This window comes from Vespula vulgaris, chromosome 7 (genome assembly GCF_905475345.1).
Source record: "Vespula vulgaris chromosome 7, iyVesVulg1.1, whole genome shotgun sequence".
NCBI classification, from domain to species: domain Eukaryota; kingdom Metazoa; phylum Arthropoda; class Insecta; order Hymenoptera; family Vespidae; genus Vespula; species Vespula vulgaris.
Window position 1 is genome coordinate 2,665,001 of NC_066592.1, and position 17,604 is coordinate 2,682,604.

The 17,604-nt window shown below is 28.2% G+C and overlaps 6 protein-coding genes across 19 annotated transcripts in view; 2 read left to right on the top strand and 4 right to left on the bottom strand.

Moving 5' to 3' along the window:
• The window catches only part of LOC127065148 (uncharacterized), a 42,016-nt gene extending 40,543 nt beyond the window's left edge, over positions 1-1,473 (bottom strand). Inside the window, exon 1 of the mRNA XM_050997096.1 lies at positions 523-1,473. The gene's annotated coding sequence lies outside the window, so the exon portion shown is untranslated. The remainder of the gene's footprint in view (positions 1-522) is intronic.
• A 724-nt stretch (positions 1,474-2,197) lies between these two features.
• Positions 2,198-4,555, bottom strand: LOC127065181 (mitochondrial fission regulator 2-like). Its single transcript, XM_050997192.1, has 5 exons — positions 4,388-4,555; positions 4,050-4,237; positions 3,836-3,978; positions 3,475-3,691; positions 2,198-3,386 (listed from the first exon to the last, which is right to left on the bottom strand). Exons 2-5 carry the CDS (start codon positions 4,235-4,237, stop codon positions 3,233-3,235), a joined length of 702 nt encoding a protein of 233 aa, XP_050853149.1. The 5' UTR covers positions 4,388-4,555; the 3' UTR covers positions 2,198-3,232.
• Positions 4,556-4,664: 109 nt separating this feature from the next.
• LOC127065168 (uncharacterized) lies at positions 4,665-7,846 on the top strand. Its single transcript, XM_050997167.1, has 4 exons — positions 4,665-5,193; positions 5,686-5,970; positions 6,677-6,892; positions 6,993-7,846. The coding sequence occupies exons 1-4, from the start codon at positions 4,927-4,929 to the stop codon at positions 7,470-7,472; spliced, it is 1,248 nt and encodes a 415-aa protein (XP_050853124.1). The 5' UTR covers positions 4,665-4,926; the 3' UTR covers positions 7,473-7,846.
• A 119-nt stretch (positions 7,847-7,965) lies between these two features.
• LOC127065174 (ADP-ribose pyrophosphatase, mitochondrial) lies at positions 7,966-9,700 on the bottom strand. 3 transcript variants are annotated; one of them, XM_050997175.1, is made up of 4 exons: positions 9,552-9,700; positions 8,969-9,215; positions 8,485-8,745; positions 7,966-8,409 (listed from the first exon to the last, which is right to left on the bottom strand). In XM_050997175.1, the coding sequence occupies exons 1-4, from the start codon at positions 9,552-9,554 to the stop codon at positions 8,111-8,113; spliced, it is 810 nt and encodes a 269-aa protein (XP_050853132.1). In that variant the 5' UTR covers positions 9,555-9,700; the 3' UTR covers positions 7,966-8,110. The 3 variants fall into 3 exon arrangements, with proteins under 3 accessions (XP_050853132.1, XP_050853129.1, XP_050853131.1); XM_050997172.1 differs by having other exon boundaries at positions 7,966-8,745; XM_050997174.1 differs by lacking the exon at positions 9,552-9,700 and having other exon boundaries at positions 7,966-8,745; positions 8,969-9,505.
• LOC127065161 (myotubularin-related protein 14) lies at positions 9,659-15,245 on the top strand. 5 transcript variants are annotated; one of them, XR_007781959.1, is made up of 8 exons: positions 9,659-9,786; positions 11,493-11,611; positions 11,722-12,278; positions 12,738-13,057; positions 13,140-13,602; positions 13,734-14,066; positions 14,193-14,514; positions 14,843-15,245. XR_007781959.1 is itself a non-coding variant. In XM_050997155.1 (8 exons), the coding sequence occupies exons 2-8, from the start codon at positions 11,525-11,527 to the stop codon at positions 14,849-14,851; spliced, it is 1,899 nt and encodes a 632-aa protein (XP_050853112.1). In that variant the 5' UTR covers positions 10,653-10,785; positions 11,250-11,524; the 3' UTR covers positions 14,852-15,245. The 5 variants fall into 5 exon arrangements, 1 of the variants encoding a protein (XP_050853112.1); XR_007781958.1 differs by lacking the exon at positions 9,659-9,786 and adding an exon at positions 10,126-10,268; XR_007781957.1 differs by lacking the exon at positions 9,659-9,786 and adding an exon at positions 10,652-10,785.
• On the bottom strand, positions 14,673-17,485 carry LOC127065175 (peroxisome biogenesis factor 10-like). 8 transcript variants are annotated; one of them, XM_050997181.1, is made up of 5 exons: positions 17,371-17,485; positions 15,979-16,159; positions 15,566-15,890; positions 15,247-15,498; positions 14,673-15,154 (listed from the first exon to the last, which is right to left on the bottom strand). In XM_050997181.1, exons 3-5 carry the CDS (start codon positions 15,875-15,877, stop codon positions 14,837-14,839), a joined length of 882 nt encoding a protein of 293 aa, XP_050853138.1. In that variant the 5' UTR covers positions 15,878-15,890; positions 15,979-16,159; positions 17,371-17,485; the 3' UTR covers positions 14,673-14,836. The 8 variants fall into 8 exon arrangements, with proteins under 8 accessions (XP_050853138.1, XP_050853137.1, XP_050853135.1 ...); XM_050997180.1 differs by having other exon boundaries at positions 17,176-17,485; XM_050997178.1 differs by having other exon boundaries at positions 16,951-17,485.
• Between the last annotated feature and the right edge of the window lie 119 nt (positions 17,486-17,604).

Sequence of the window (17,604 nt, forward strand, 5' to 3'; positions counted from 1 at the left end):
CACTTAAAAACCTTCCTCAGTGTAAATACAGTAAAAGTAACAAACTCGATAAGGGATATCTGATTCCAGTGACTGCACTAGCATCTGCCGTCGCATAATGGTATTTTACTAGTATATCCTGTCGAATGAAAATAACAATCCGTTTGACGTATTCGAGCTAAGTGACGTACCATGTGTATCTCAATTTTTAGACTCGTTTTTTTTTTCTTTTTTTTTTCCTTTGACATCATTTATAAATCAGAGAAAAACAATTTTTGAGATACGATCGATCAGAGTATACAATTGCGTCACGTTTGATTATTACATACACACACGCGCGTAAAATGTATTATATACGTACATGGAAGAAAGTATATAAAAGTAATACTATGTTACATATATCTAAAATTATTCTTTTATAAATAAATATATATATATTATATATTCAATAATTTAATTTAATAAAATAAATTATATATATATATATATATATATATATATATATATTGGATATAAAAAATATAATACAAATTTGCTTCTTACCGAAAATCCAGGTCGATTCAAAAGATTTGATATACGAATAAGTCGAAGAAATTCAAGGACACAATTTCAAATAACTGATCGACGTATGTATGTTAGAACACTTAATTAAAATAATTCTCACGAAAGATTTTCGTTTCACTTTTTTCTTTATAAAGAGATGTATTAACATTTAAGCTATAAATTCGTTCGTTCGTTCGTTCATTCGTTCATTTTTTCGTATTCTCTTTTCATTTGCTTATTTCTTATTATTTTCATTGCACACGCGAGAAGAACTCGAACTTCGTGAAGTATTAAAATGTCAGCACGTCGAGAAGAGAAGACAAACTGTCTTGAAGATCGAACCGCCCTCGAAGATCTCCTTGGCCTCTATTTGTATCCGTAAATCATCATCGACTCTAACCACTTTAGAATATTAATGTAATAATTCTTCATAAAACGACGATAGTTAACGATCTTTTTGATCAACGATTTTCCATTATTGATTTTCCATTATTCATATATCATATTGTTAATTAACATTATTTATAAACTTTGTTATTGTATTTTCACAAATTACTTTTTATGTTTTACTTCTCGTTTTTACTCTCTCTCTTTCTCTCTTTCTTTTTCTCTATTTCTCTTCTTTTCTGATCCTTTTTTCTTAGTATTAAGGCCATTCATCACTCCTGATTTTATAACGGACGATAAGAAACTATGAGAACGGACGTAATTCTTGATCGATTTTGATGAACAAGGTTTGAACAATTTTAAAGACAAAAGTTTAGTTTAGGAATGTAAAAAAAAAAGAAACTTTATTTTCATGCATAAACTATTTTCAAAGAAACGCTATTTTTTAACACGATTTTTTCGAAGAAAAAGTAAAGCTTCTTGAAAAATTTGAAAAAGTATGGTCATGGATTAAACTTTAAAATGAGAGCCGTTCATCAAAATCGATCAAGAATTATGCCTGTTCTCATTCTTGGCGTAAACCGTTATAAAATCACGAATGACGAACAGCCTTAATATAAGAAATTTAGTACCGAAAAAAAACGCTTCTTACTTTTTCTTAAAAGAAAAAAGATACAGTTCGCGCCATCTGGTCGATGAAAAAATAACCCTTTTCAATGTCCTATTCTCTACAAAACAACGATGTATGTACATTTTAATTATTATCAGGATAAATAGGTGTATTATTTATTGGTTATGCACGGTTTTTTTTTCCTTTTCGCTTAATTATAAATAAATATAGTATTTATTATGTATAAATATAATATTATTATAACGATAAAAGGTAAACAGAACGGAATCGCGCAATGTTAGGATTAAATTGGCGCTCGTCCAAGTTCAAATAAATATTGAAATATAAATACTACGTGCGTCGACATAATCATTAATATTACCTATCGTAAATACATATATAATTATCTATTAACGTTCCTTTCGATGAAGAACTGTTCTAATTCATTTATAATATATGTTAATACGTATTTTGAAAACGATACTAAAATATTTGATTTATCTGATTACGTCGGGGTAATAAATATTAATTAGTTTGCGAGATGATGATATTTCCTGCTGATTATTTATGGTTTCATTTATTTTTTTTTTATTGTTTTTTTTTTTCTCTATTTATTTCAATCAATAAGAAATATTTAACAATTTTTTGTGAGATATAATAATAAAAAGAGAAAGATAATTTTCTTTAACAATAACGTTTATTTTTTCGTATTTATTATTAATAAAAGCTTTATGTATAAAACGCATCTGTACATTCGTAATATCATTAAAGATCGTATTCAGTCTCTCCACAAACCAATTACGAACGGGTCTATATTATTTTATCATTATAGAATTATGTTATTCGAGCATATATGCATATAAGAAAATGGTATACATTGAACATAAAAGCGCATGGTACGAACATAAAACTTATCGCATGTCTGAAATTCATATCGAAGATTCATAATTCACTTACTTCTTCTTCTTCTATGGAACCGTACACATTATATTTGTTTTCATTCATAATCTGTGAAATCCTATTAAGAATCTTAATATCACAATAATCATGTTTAGGAAACAGAAATAATAATCTATATAATTCTGGCACGATAAAATAAATGATTAACTTATTACTTGATATACATTAGCCGGATATGTGAATTAAAAATTAAGGAATATAAAGTTCTATCGTCTCATGTCATCTCTTAGATTTAAGATACAACAAATAAAAATGTGTTTGCGCTAATATATTCGTTACAATTTGGAATAAAATTTCGTCAATATATGTCAAAATTAAAAACGAGATCTATTTCCGTGAGAGAATTGCACTCCACCCTTCGATTCTTTGGTTAGCAAAGTATTATCGTTACTTGCTGTAACAAAAAAATCTACCCTGGCAAATTCAGAGAATCCTTAATATCATCTATTAAAGTATGTCTCTCTTTCTCTCTCTTTCTCTCTTTCTAAAGTGAGTTCTATTCGTTTTGTACACTACGCTAGGAAAAATATTTCGTAGAATTACCTAAATTTTATGTGCCACGCGTTTAAATTCGTTTTAAATTAAAAGGAACTGTGTTATGAGATAAGTAATTGGATTATAAATTTAAAAGATTCATAATATTTAACAGCACGAAAATAAATTGTTGCATTGCATAAATGCATATTGATTGCATACGATCGTTGTCATCAAAGCAACGAATTGTATGGCGTGCTGTACGATTATTAGTACAAACTAAGTTGAAAAAGAATCATCTAACGTTAAATTACCAGATGAGTTTCTGCTATCGGGTGATTGCATTGCGATGTATCGTTTACGTAAAATTTCTTGCAAGTCGTTGCACGGACTATTTACACGTTTCATTTGTAATGGCCGACCTCCAGGGGATCTAAACACATAAAATTATATGATTTGACATTATCGATGTACTCTTGCATCGTTATGCACATACATTTCAATGTAATACTTTTATTTACCTTGCGATCGGCCTCAACTTGACTTTATCAATGTCTTTCAATATATCACCCATTGATTTCTGTGTATTTAATGGCACTTTTTTACGATCTTCAATTTTGTGATCTTGTAAACTTGCCCTTCTTGCAATGTGCGGAGTTGAAGGTGGCGGAAGCGGTGGTGGTGGAGGTGGCTGAGGTTTAAAATCCTTTTCGCTGGACAAAGATGCAGTGGATGTATCTATAATACAAATTTTTTTATTTTTTTATTTTTTTATTTTTTTCATTTTTTTTTCCTCAAATGAAAATATATATATATATATATCTCTTAGTAGATATGTAATAATACTAAAGTTAATAGAGATACATATTATATAATACTTACATTGCGATTGTTTACTACTTTTAACTATTACCGATATCTGCTCTCTGAGCTCTTGTAATTCTTGTTCTAAAGCAAGTAATCGAATTTCAGAACCAAAACTAATTGGTTCCAATAAATCCGGTCTGCTACCTAATAACCTACCACTGTAAAAGCGTCGGAAGAATATTATTTGCTCTATAAATTTAAAATAATTTCTTAAAATAGTCGTACCAACCTTGCAGGTCCATAACCATTTGAATCAACATAATCATTACTAGTTTCCTCGTTAATCATGGAACTTGTCATAGAATGCAGAGGTGTGACGCTTACATAAATTTTTGGAGGTGGCCTTAAAGGTAAAAATGATCCAATTCTGCGCACGATACTCCTTCTTTTACCGTAATATTTAGGTGCTTCACCCATCTATAAAAGTATAATTAACTTAAGGTGTTTTAAAAGTATCTAATTGTTATACAACTCCTCGTTATGTTCTAATTGAAAAGTTTACCTTCTTTAAAAGAAAAATATTTAGGTTATCGTAGTCTCTTTGTTAGAAGAAAAAAAAAAGCTCACCTTTGAATTTATAAAAAGTTTTTCCGAAAACTTATTACTTTTAACTTCCAATTCCGATATGATACATGAACACGTGTAAGATATCTAGCAGAGTACATCAGGGTCATTCGAAATTTAAAACAAAAATAGCTTCGTTACATCGACGCGCGGCCAACATGCATATGACTGCACAACGACAGGTTGTTGAAAGCAACGTAACCAAGCGAAACAAAAAGGCATGAATTGTATCGTATGAATTAGAACTTCGTTGAGATTACTGGTCACTTTATATATATATATATCTTTCACAATGCTTGAGATATAATTTATAAAAGTTCCGTATTACTTCTCGGTGACTTTATCGATCGTTGATAACTACACAATTTGTAGTACGCTTTTTCGCCGTAGAGGGCGAACATGTATTTTTTTTTCTATCAGTTATTTCATCTTCATCTTCGATAAACACAACATATTCGTAAAATCAGTCAAACAAGTCGCAGGTAGTAAGTCCCCATAAATTTTCATATATAATTCGATAAAATTGTTTTTTATTAAATAACATGTGGAAATTCGTAACACGGGGCATTCGTGAAACATTAGAACGACGAGTATGTCGTACCGATATTTATTCGCAAATTATTCAAGACAATAATACGAAAAATGAAGTTAAAAAAAAATCATTATCATGTAATCATAAATTTGTCGGAGCAAGTTATTCCGCATATAAGAATGGATTTTGTGGATCCACGAGATCTAAAGGTGCCAAAGATAATAATGAAGGTACTAAATGGGATACCAAGCATAATTGGACCGAAGCAGTTGGCTGGGTAAGTGGACAATTTCTTTTTAATTTAAATTTCTAAATATTATATTCATATAAATCATTAATAAAATTATAATTTAAATATAACATAGATAATTAGATATTCTAAAGATTGATATCGTAATAATTAAATCTGTGTTAAAAATAATTATTTCAAATGTTGACTTTTGTAACGACAACATGATACGCGATATATATATGTAAAATTGAATATACGTTAATATTGAATGAAACGCAATGTTTACTTTATCGTAATCTATCAATGATCAATATCTGTATGAAGTAAATATTATAAAAGTACATTAAACGCTAAGATTATATTAATTATAAACAATTATTTTTGAACCGTGCAAATATATTACGTTCTTACCACACACACGTATTCGTACGTATATGTACGATCACGTGTGTGTGTGTGTGTGTGTGTGTGTGTGTGTGTGTGTGTGTGTGTGTGCGTGGGTGATAAGTAATATAATTTTTTGTTTGCTTTTTGCAGTCTAGTGTATTGGCAGTTGGTTGGGTAGTGTGCCAGTCTTTGTGTTTTCATAGAAGATTCTTTAATAAAGATAAAAATGAATTATTAAATTTTGAAACATCGCTATTATCCCAGGCTCGCATATCTTATCTTCTTAATGAAATTTTAAATCTACATCCAAAAAATATATTACCCGTTACTAATTGCATAAATGGCACTAATAAGTATATTAGTAAAGAAAAAACTAAAGAGATTGAAACCAAACAAAAATTTGAAAAATCTTTTGGGCCTATCACAGTCGAAGAGGTAAGAATGCTGCTGTTAAGACATTATGCGCTCTAAAGCTTACCATTGCAAACTGAAATATATTATTGATTAAGAAGATATATATATATATACTTTTATTATATATATACTTTTCTTATATAAACTATATCGAATTATAGTTATAAAACAGAAAAAAGTATTTAACGCATCTTACATTTGTTATTTAAAAAGTATGTGTACACTTATATATATATTTTATGTGTAGCTATAAATAAATATTTAATATATATATGTAATAAAGCATTCGTATTAATCATTTTTTTTAATTTGCTGCATTATTAGTGTAGTTTTCCTATGTTAAAAAAAATTTTATGTCATTATATATTCTTATAACATTTTATTAATCTTTTTTCCTAAAATTAAATTTAAAAAACTGAATTTTCCACCCTTTTATCTACTGTTTCCTATTTTCATAAATTTTCTCCTTCATGGTTCTTAACAATTTATTTATATATAAATTTATTGAAAAAATAAAAAAGAATAAGAATATTTATATGTCATGGAATAATATATCGTATTTAAAAAACTTGAAAAATTTAATTTAAATTTCTACAATAAGGTATAAAATACAAAAAAAAAAAAAGAGAGATAACAATCAATAGATCTTGGTATGTATATTAAAATTGTATAAAACACTTATGTATTTTAAATCCTATTAGAAATCTATTTATTACTGTATTTTTAGGCTTTCAATGAAGCTGCAGATGAGTTCAATAATGTTCATAAATTAGTTATGGGAGAGCAGGAATTGCATTTTGGTTTAAAAGCACTCGATGAAAAGCGTTACAATGATGCTGTGAGGCATTTTTCAACTGGGATAAAATTTTCTTCGGTTGAAAGCATGTTTAATCTTGGTCTGTGTTATGAATTAGGACTTGGAACATTGGTAGATTATACAAAGGTACATCAAGTTTGAAATAGCAATTATATTTTTAATTCAAAAATAAAATATAAATAATTATAATAGAAGAGAAAAGAATTTACAAATGTTAACTTTTTAGGCTGCAAGTTATTATGATCAAGCAGCAGAACAGGGTCATGCGGATGCAATGTATAATTTAGGAGTTTTTCATGCTCAAGGAAAAGGTGATTTTATTTTAGATTTGGACAGAGCACGTTTATACTTTAAAAAAGCTGCACAATTAGGCCAGATTCAAGCACAACAAGCACTTGACTTAGAAAATATTGCAAAACAATCGACAAGTAGTGATGACGTTACAAATGTTTCAAATGATAAATATTCATTAAAAATCAATGATTTTCGTTATGAGAGATCTAAGAAGCTATTTACAAAAATAGCAAATTATGCTAATACATATAGTAACCAATCACATACTGAATGCAATACAAATTCATCTGAATGTCAAAGCATAGACAAAGTTAAAAATCCCACAGAAATATTTTTAGATTATTTAGGATTAACAGAACCGAATATAGTTCCTGTTCCAATTAGTTTAGATGAGTGTAGAGTACAATGTTAAGTACTTACAATACAAAGTTTACAATATAAAATACTTAAGTAAAACGTAATATAATCCTGTAATATTAAGACATGTATGTTCAAAAGAAATTAAGTTTTAAATAGTTCATCTATTGCTGTGAGATCTTCTCTTCCATATTTCATAAACATGTTATTTTTTTATCATTAATGTAATAATTCACAAAGGTGTTTATATTTTATGTATAGATTACATAAAATATTTTTTAATTTATATAATATTTTTTTAAGACATAACAATCTTAATTAAATAAGTGTAACATTTTTGTAAATACTTAAAAATAGATATGGCTGTGTTATATAGAGAATAACATAAAACTTTAATTTTCAAAAAAATGAAATAGTAATGTATACTTAAAGAAATTTTATCTGAACAGAATTTTTTATTCGACTAAATAAGATTAAGAGTATTTTTTATATATAGTTATTTACATATTAAAAATCTTAAAAATTGTAAACATCATTTTTTTATTATCTTAAATATCATTAAATATATAAACGCGATAACTTTTATATATCTAAATTAAAAAATTCTACATAGTACAATAATACCTAAATCTTTTTCCTTATCTTATATTTATCATAAAAAATATTTGATATTTTTTAAATTATTATTGTGGTTTACCAATGTGCATCATGTTTCTCAACAGTTTTTTTAATAAACTCCAAATGACTAGCATATAAATTTAGCTTTGCATCTGCATCCATCCATCGTACATTACAAGCATCATCTCCAGCCGTTAAAGGTAATTGTCCAAAAGTATTATTATCTTCGTCATGAAAATTTAGAGCAACAGTTTCTATCCAAGCATTATCTGTATTTCGGGGATCATCGACATAACCCTTGTAAATTTCAATTCCATTTGTAAAAAATAGATTCATATTTGTTTCCATCTCATTGCGCTTGGCAATGTCATTTTCTAATAAATTCATAGCTTCTTCCATAAACTCTCGTTTTAATGTAACAGATATTATTTCACCTGGATCTACCATACCTCCAGGTATTGCCCACTCTTTGCAATCTCTTCTCTGAATGGCTACAAATTGTAATATAGGTTTATTCGTAGTTTTATTTATTTCTAACGCATCATTGCTATCTCGTTTCCATCGTGTGACGATTGGATCTGCCGCATGATTTGGTCCCCAGCGACCTAAAACACCTCTTCCAACAATACCTGTTCTACCAACAGGATTTAAAGGATAGCCATCTTCATTTATAACATATTCTCCCATATAACTTTTACGATCTATTTTTCCTATATAAAAAATTAAATAGATTGGAACAGATAATGTTTAAAATATAATAAACTATGTACACATGTATAAAAAAAAATATATATTTTTTCTGCTTAGTATATACATTTCATTAATCTATCATAACCAATAAAACTTGAAGTTTCTTTTCTTTTCAACAAAAACATTATTATCATTCAAAATAAAGAGTATAATAATTGTCTTGTATCTCAGGAATATTCATACCATCTATCGCATTCCATTTTGGTACGAAAGAGGCACTTCCAATTTCTGGATCTGCCCAAGGTTTATTTTGTATACTAGGTGCAGTATATTTAATTGGTTCATATTCAGGATATTCTATATTCCATGATACTTTGCTCTCTTGTACTTCGAATCTTTTAATCTTTGAATGCGGATAAAATCCTAGTCTACATTTTTGATGGATCATTTTTATGCATCTACCGTACATATGTGTAACGTGTACCTGTTTCTATTTATTGACAAATGATAACTAATATAACCAATAATTCTTGCTTTATTATGTTCTATTTGACTCTTATATACTTATATACATATATACTTTGTTTATATGCCAATTTATATATATATAAGCACGTTATAAATATATATATACATATATATTTATATTATATATATATATAGTATAAATCATACAAATTATAAGCAATCAATTTAGATATATTTTATCAAACATCTTAGATTGAAATGTCTCGCTTGTTTCAGGATATATGTATTAATACATGCAAAGAAATACCATATAAAAATAATAATGTTACATACACATTAGAAATATATAATACTATACCATATAAGAAATTCCTGTTGCTATTAATTTATTTGTTAAAACGATATCTTTGATTATTATTATATCTCAAATTGTTCAACTGACTTTCTTGTTTTTGTACATATTCACGACCTTCAAAAATGTTCATTTATCCGACAGTGTTTCCATTTATGTATAATTTTGAAGAGAAGATCCGTTCGTTCAGCGACTAATATCATATCGTGATTCCTCAAAAAGTACAATATTCTCTATAGAGGTAATATGTTTATTTAAAAAATATATTTTTTACGTTCTAAAAAAAACACTGCACAAGTACTTTACCATCGAACATCTTTGTCCTAGCTACAATTTAAAAATGAGCTCGCGAACGATGCTCGAACGAATCAGCTTTGTGAGAAGTGATATTTTAAAATTGGAACGATAAATCTTTAAGTTTAATGAAATATAACTCGCACGTCAAATTTTGTTGTTCGAATGATATATTAAAAGAAAAGGAATTTTGTACGTTGTTGTTATTAGAAAATATATAAAGTTATTTTTCTTATTTTTACTCAGTTGCTTTTTATCTTAGTATTAATAGTAACGGATTTTTTCAGTCAATACTTACGTTAGCCCTGTAATAAAATGTTTCGTCCAATTAATTAAAAATAAAATATACACTTTTTTTTCTCTCTCTTTTTTTTTTAACACATATAAAGTTGTCGAATTCACACATATGGCAAATGGAATGATCTGTCGGTAATTAAAGTTCATACGTATAAGTAAGATGTGACATGGGTGCATATGTATAGTGTGTTCACATTTTTAAAACGTGCTCTAAGTGATATGAAAAAAGAAAAAATTGCACTTTAATCGAAAATCTAATAATCTTCTCTACTCGTTAACAATAAATGGCAATGACTATTTTAGTACGTACAGTTCGCAATGCATGCAAGTGCAGATGTGAACATTGGATTTGCTATGTTAAGAAAAGGTTATGTTGCCCCGTTTTGTTATATGGATAATATAGTCTATCATAGAATTTTTAAATAATACGAACGCTAAAGTTTCATGAGCATTAAGTTTGGAATAGTGAAAACTTGAATATGTGAGCACATCAAGAAACATTTATTACGGTCTATAGATTTTTATACGCTTACCTTATGTAAAAATATTGTTACATTATTTATATACTCCTTACACAGATATTATAATTATCTAATATAAAAATGTGAAAGTATACCAAACGATCATCTGTTCAATTAATTAGAAGAAGGTTCGTCTCTTATTTATTATTAATATAAGTAATAAGTATATTAATAATAATAAGTTGGTCTATATATAATAATATAGTAAGATATATCTCGTCTACTCTAATAATATATTTACATAATATTATTACATAAAGTTTAAAGTCTATGCATTTAATTCTATAGAATAATGATAATTATTTCGAAAATGAACAATTTTTTACTTTAATAATATTATTGCAATTATAATTTATGTGCCGATAAAGATTAAATGTGAATACACGCAAATAAACGTCAAGCCTTCTTCAACATTATACGCATAGAAAATGTGAAGACTGGAACTAATATGTACTATTATATCATTGTGTACGGATTAGTATTATCCCCAAATGATTAATTTATAAAAGTATATTGTTTATAAATATTTAGGTACTTGTATAATATATTCTTGCGCATTTGATATATCTTAAGTATAAAATTGTCCATTTAGCAACTAGGAATATGGTATCAAGAACTACTATGTTTAATACATAAGTATCAAAGAGCACATATATTTTGTGATCAGAAGAGTAAAAGAATTTTTAATCTGTACTATTACACATCCTATACAAAAAATGCAATAGTAGTGCAATTATTTCTTTATACAAAACATTGGAAGTACTTAATGCATAGTGTGCATAAATTTAAAGCTGTTGAGAATATAAATTCTTCCAAAACGTGGTTACTTGTTAAGTTTTAGATACATACATTGAAAGTCAGTTAACCATGACTGATATCACCACTCAAGATCTACAGCAATTAGTTATCTACTTCTCTAAGAATACTTATAAGGCTAAGGATGCGGATAGCGAAGTAATTATTTATTATGTGTATTATTATACGTTAATTATATATATTCCTATTTCATATTTTTTTATATTTGTTTATAATTTTTTAAAAACTTGAGCAATGTTTATTTTCAGAGTCAAGCCATTATGCAACGATGCCTGCTTCTTAGCGATTTAGATTATACTCATTCGATAATAAATAACAGTGGAGGTGATCTAAGTGCACATTATCCAAGTCATCTTATTATATTAGAATATGAAAAGTCCAGAAATCCCACTACATGCGATACACCACCACCACTGCCACGCACAACAGAGACTATATATGAAAGCATGTATGATCCTATTAAACTAAAGGAATTAATAAAAAGTGCTAGATTTGCTAGATGTCGTTCAAGATTTCCACTGCCTGTAATACTTTACAAGGGTAGACATGTATGCAGATCAGCAACATTATCTGGTGGACCAGAAATTTATGGTAGATCGGGATTAGACTATTTGTTTGCAAGTAATGAAGGTGTAGTTTCTGTTCAACAGCAAGTAGATGAAGCATGTGGGGGAGACTCAAGGCTTAGCGATTGGCAACTATTTGACAAAGTTAGACATCAAGACATAAAACTTTTGAAGACTCTTAATGTAGGAACCATCATCGATTTAATGGTAGAAAAGAAGAAAGTCAAATTTGGAATGAAGTAAGCCTAAGATTTCAATTAAAATATAATTTTTTTAGTCTGCATGCAATTCTTTATAAAATTGTATAAAATTTAATACAATGAAAGGCCCATTTTGGAAACTTTACAATTTGTTAAGTATGTGCATTCTTTTCTATAATTAAATTAAAAAAAAAAATAATATTTAGGAGTACAGTGCACATTTATTTATGCATAATTTGGTGTCGATATAGTAATGGTATACAATCTGTTCGATATAAAAAATTATGACGACATTTTCTGAAATAGGAGAGAGTTGAAATTGTTATTAAGTGTATATTTGATCCATGGAAATAAGTTATTTACATTTTTTTTATTAATAATCCTTTTCCACAGACACTGTAAAGTTTCATAATAGTTAGCATAGCATGTATAGTCTGTTTTACCTTGTGAATCCTCTTTTAGAGGCCCTTAAACAGAGCTCTTTTGTTCGGTACTCAGCGTGACTTCTTCAGAGAAGGTAGACAAAGAGAAGAGGTATGCTGATTTCACCCTTATTTCCTTGCCATATCCTGGGTGTGAGTTCTTCAAAGAATTTCGGGAGAATGATTATTGCGCCAAGGGTTTAGTGTTTGATTGGTCTCAGACTTATGTGGATGCACAAATTGGTATACCTGAAGATTCGATTTCTTGTCAGTTTCGAATAAATTGGGAACAATATCAAGTTTGGGATCTTATAAAACTAACTCAAAATTATTTAAAACTTATTTTGAGGTATTTGAGCGATAGTAGTAGTGGAATGCTGATTCACTGTATTTCAGGTAATAAATAAGTCTTTGATGTGCCATTTCTTATAATCTTTCCTGTAATATGCGCTATATTAAAGCTATATTTTTATTACAGGCTGGGATAGAACTCCTTTATATATCTCACTATTGAGAATTAGTTTATGGGCCGATGGTGCTATACATACATCATTGGATGCGTACCAAATTCTTTATTATACAATAGCGTATGATTGGATGCTTTTTGGGCATGATTTGCAAGATAGATTAAGTAAAGGAGAAGAAATCTTTTTTTTCTGTTTCTTTTTTCTGAAATATATTCATGACGAAGATTTCAGTATCAATCGCCATAATCGTTCCAAGCATCCCGTTTTACGTAATGACAGTGATTCACAGTTGGATAATGTAATGTTTGATAATGAATCTATCGTAACTCTCAGTTCAGTCAGTTCCAACTTAAGTCTGAATAGTTGGTGTAGTTCTGTCAGTCAAAATAGCAGGGATAGTCAGGATAATAATCCACCAGCTGTGTTTCAATGTGCCTCTGGAGACAACAGTCAGGAAGATTATCATAGTAATGGGTATATTCGATTTTTAAAATTTTATAATTCCCTAAATAAAATAACTGATTGGACTTCTTTTTAATATCGTTATTTAACATCTAAATAAATAAATATATTATATATATATATATATGATCTTTGTTTTACAGAAATGTTGTACAATTTGCATTTTACCATTCTCCAAATAAAGAAGCACACGGATCTCGATCCCCTCTTCCCCCTAACAGAACATCTCCAGTTGCTGTACCTGTACCAGGTCGTCTTCGACAACGAAATGAATCGTCTTCTTCTGGTGGTTCATGGCAAATGATATCTGGAACTGGAAGTTTACGTGGTTCGACAACAGCCAATGCACCTATTGCAGATGCATTAACTTCTTCTAACTTGGCTTGCAGAAATTTATGTGAAACTTTTGGACATACATCACAAGAATCTAGTACAACTATTATAGAAGATGAAGCATGCTCGTCGTCACCAGTACAGTAAGTTCTTAAAAAAAGAAACGTTTCTACGTAATCATTTATTCATTGAAAATGTATAGGTATGTACGCCCGTATGTATTCATGTATAATATAACTAATATATAATGTGTGAATTATATTTTTTAGAACTCGCAAAGATAGACTGCAGTGTTTAAGAACAATATTTTATAGTGCTTATAAACATACTGGATTCCGTATGAAAGATAATTCTGAACCAGGAGGTTTAGGTCAAATAATCGGCAATTTTGCAGAGAAAGTAGGAATCCTTTGATGTTCAACATACATCTTTGTGACTAATATGTCATTAATCATCTTCCGCGAATCATCAGTTTTTCATTATTGACTTCTTTCTTTAACTCAGAAAATTTTGCAAACTATTAAAGAAAAATCAAATAAAATATTTGTATATTATTGTTTATGTGGACAATGTATTGTTATATGAAGTACGGTGTGTATACACGTAATACAAATAAAAGTTAATATTTTTTTATGTATTTACAGCATATATATATATATGGATATATATATATATGTATATGAATATACAATGATTCTTCTTTGTTTAATGGATTTGTAGATACATTTGGAATAATTATATCAACCTAATTCTCTGCTCATTTTAACGAGTTTTATTAATATTCAGTATACTGCACAATACAGCTTTATCACAAAAAAAAATGTTTTAATGTCATTTACTTATAAGCAAAAATCAAAAATTCGACTTTTATAACAAAATATTTTATAAAAATTTATATAATTTATATATTGTATTATAGATTCATTAAATATACTATTCTTTGGGGTGGAACATTTTCTCTACAAAAGGGACATTGTGGTTTATTACGCAACCAATTACTAATGCAAGGCCAACAAAATGTGTGACCACAGGGAGTTGCAGTTGTTGATATTGCTTCGGTACACAACTGACAGTTTTTATGCACATCTGTTTCTGTTAACTTTATAAGTTCTTCGTTATTCTTCTGCTGCGATTCATTTTGCCATATTCTTAATACAGTTTGCATTAAAGTTATAATCCCAAGCAACCTTAAACCCCAACTAACTTTATCCATCGATGAACTACCATAAACCTTAGAAATGAATAAGTTATCGAAATATATTAAACAGTTATTCATCCATATTTAATATTATAGTAATATAATATATTTTGCAAAAAATTTACCTTTGCATAATCTATTTTAGTTAATCTTTTACCTAAACTGTAATATCTACCAGAGATATAAAAAAAACCTTTATGGATTAATATAAGTAAAGGTATTATTGACTGTAATGTTGTTAAAATCCAATTAAACAATTTAACCGACTGCTCTGTTAATTGATTACAAGGATCATTAACATATCTTTGTAATACGTCCAATCCTTTCAACAATGTTCTTTCTCCAAAATATTCAAGAATCATACTGATAATCCTTGCCTAAAGAAATATATTTAATTAAATCTTCTTTAATAAAAACTAATTCATATCTTATACAAATATATACATTTAAAGATGGAACACTATAATTTTTAAGATTAGCTTGTACAATTCCAGTATATTCTTCGCCTAAAGTTTGATTGCCCATTCCAGATGTAAAAACAAAATATATCAATCTAGCTGGGATATCAGAAATTGGATATCGAAATAAGGTTCTATAATTCTTCAAATCATGTAATAAATTGGAAAGCTTTTCTTGTAATTGTGATATAAAATCTATATCCCTTTGATAAGACCGAAGTATTTCTGCTTGGTCTGCACATTTTAATGTTTTTTTTTCATGATCTTTTGATATATTTTGATCTTCCCGAGTATCCATTGGATTTAGAAACCTGTATAAATGAAAATATTTATTTTAATCGTATCTTGCATCGTCATCTTTTAAAATGATTTATCGAGTATTACAATAGATGTAATAACCTTAAATATTACATGTATTTCTTCATGTAAGAAGAAATGTCAATTCAAGGTAATAGATAATGTTTAATATCGATATGAAATTTAATAAGTTTGATTTTAATTAAATATATTTTTAATTCTTTAAAATGTTTAGGATTTTGTATATGGAATCTTTTGTAAATGCATAACCAACCTTTGATTCCTGTAAAAATTACTAAAGTTAGACAATATGATATTTTTTCTTTCAATTCACGAACGCAATGATTTTTTATATTTATGTATGCATATTATTTAAAATTAGATAACGTTTGTATACGTACAATTATTATATAATAATCATTTTCAACGACGAAGATCATTTTAGTCGCCAATATTTGTAAGAAATAGCAATGTCATAGAAAACATAACGTTAAAAAATTTGTTAAAAGTTTATAAAATTTTTTTTGACAAATTTCAAATTATCGCGGTTAGAAATAATTTAAATTTTGCAGGCGCTTGAATCGCAGGAAATATATTTTTGCTAAGTTTGCTATAAGATGTAAAAAGTCATTGATAACAATGTTTGCATTACATAAAAAGTTAAAAAAATTACATCGATATCTTCTTTTTTTGTTTTATATTCTATGCATAGATAAATAAAAAAAGTTAGCGAAAGAAGTCGATCATGGTTAATATTTATTAATTTTTTTAAGTGACGTAATGTTAAAAGAACAGTCAAAGTATTTATACTTAATGCAACAATGGAATACAAACTAATAAGTCAATATAATGATTATCTGAAATGAGTATACTACATTACATACACACACACACACACACACACACACACACACACACACACACACACACACACACACACACAAATGGGCAATTTGACAAATCACAGCTTACGAATGAAAATATATTATTTCGAGTTTTCAATTGCTTTTATTTTTTAATATAATCTTTGTCAACTGCATGCACATCATGCACGATACTTTAGTGTTTTTATACCATCTTGCAAGTTTGTTTCTTAAAGTTTTTCAAAATAACTGTTTACTATCGCTATCATCATCTAACAACAATCGTTGATCACCAATAAATTTTTTTAATTTCGATAACAGAAAAGTCAAATTTCGTTTTTCAAAGAAACTACGAACGACGGAACAACTTCAAAACTTTAAGGTTATACATAAAATAGATGTTTTTTAATACGTAATGATATTTATACATAATCACCATCTATGAATGAATCCTCCAAACTTTTTAAATTAACCTCGTATATAAACATATCTAACTAGGAATGATTTGAAGTTGGTTACGTCGTTCGTCGATATTTCCGTAGTATTAACATTGTTGCAATTATTTACAATAACGCGATGATACGATATCGTATTACATTCGTAAGGAAATAATATCATAGTTTATGCGAACCGGTAGAAATGTGCTCGGGAAACTAGTGTAAGAAAAAACAAACATGAAAAAAAAAGGAGAAAAGAAAAAAGGTAAAAGAGAAAAAAAATTCCCTAGAACGAACGTTTCAAGAAAAAAATTGCGATCGGTAAAGAGGAAGAAGTTCATCGATTGCGTCGTCGCGAAAAATGGTCGATGACAGCAGAACTATCGCGTTGCACGGACAGAGGGCAGTAGCAGCAAAGAACAGAGAGC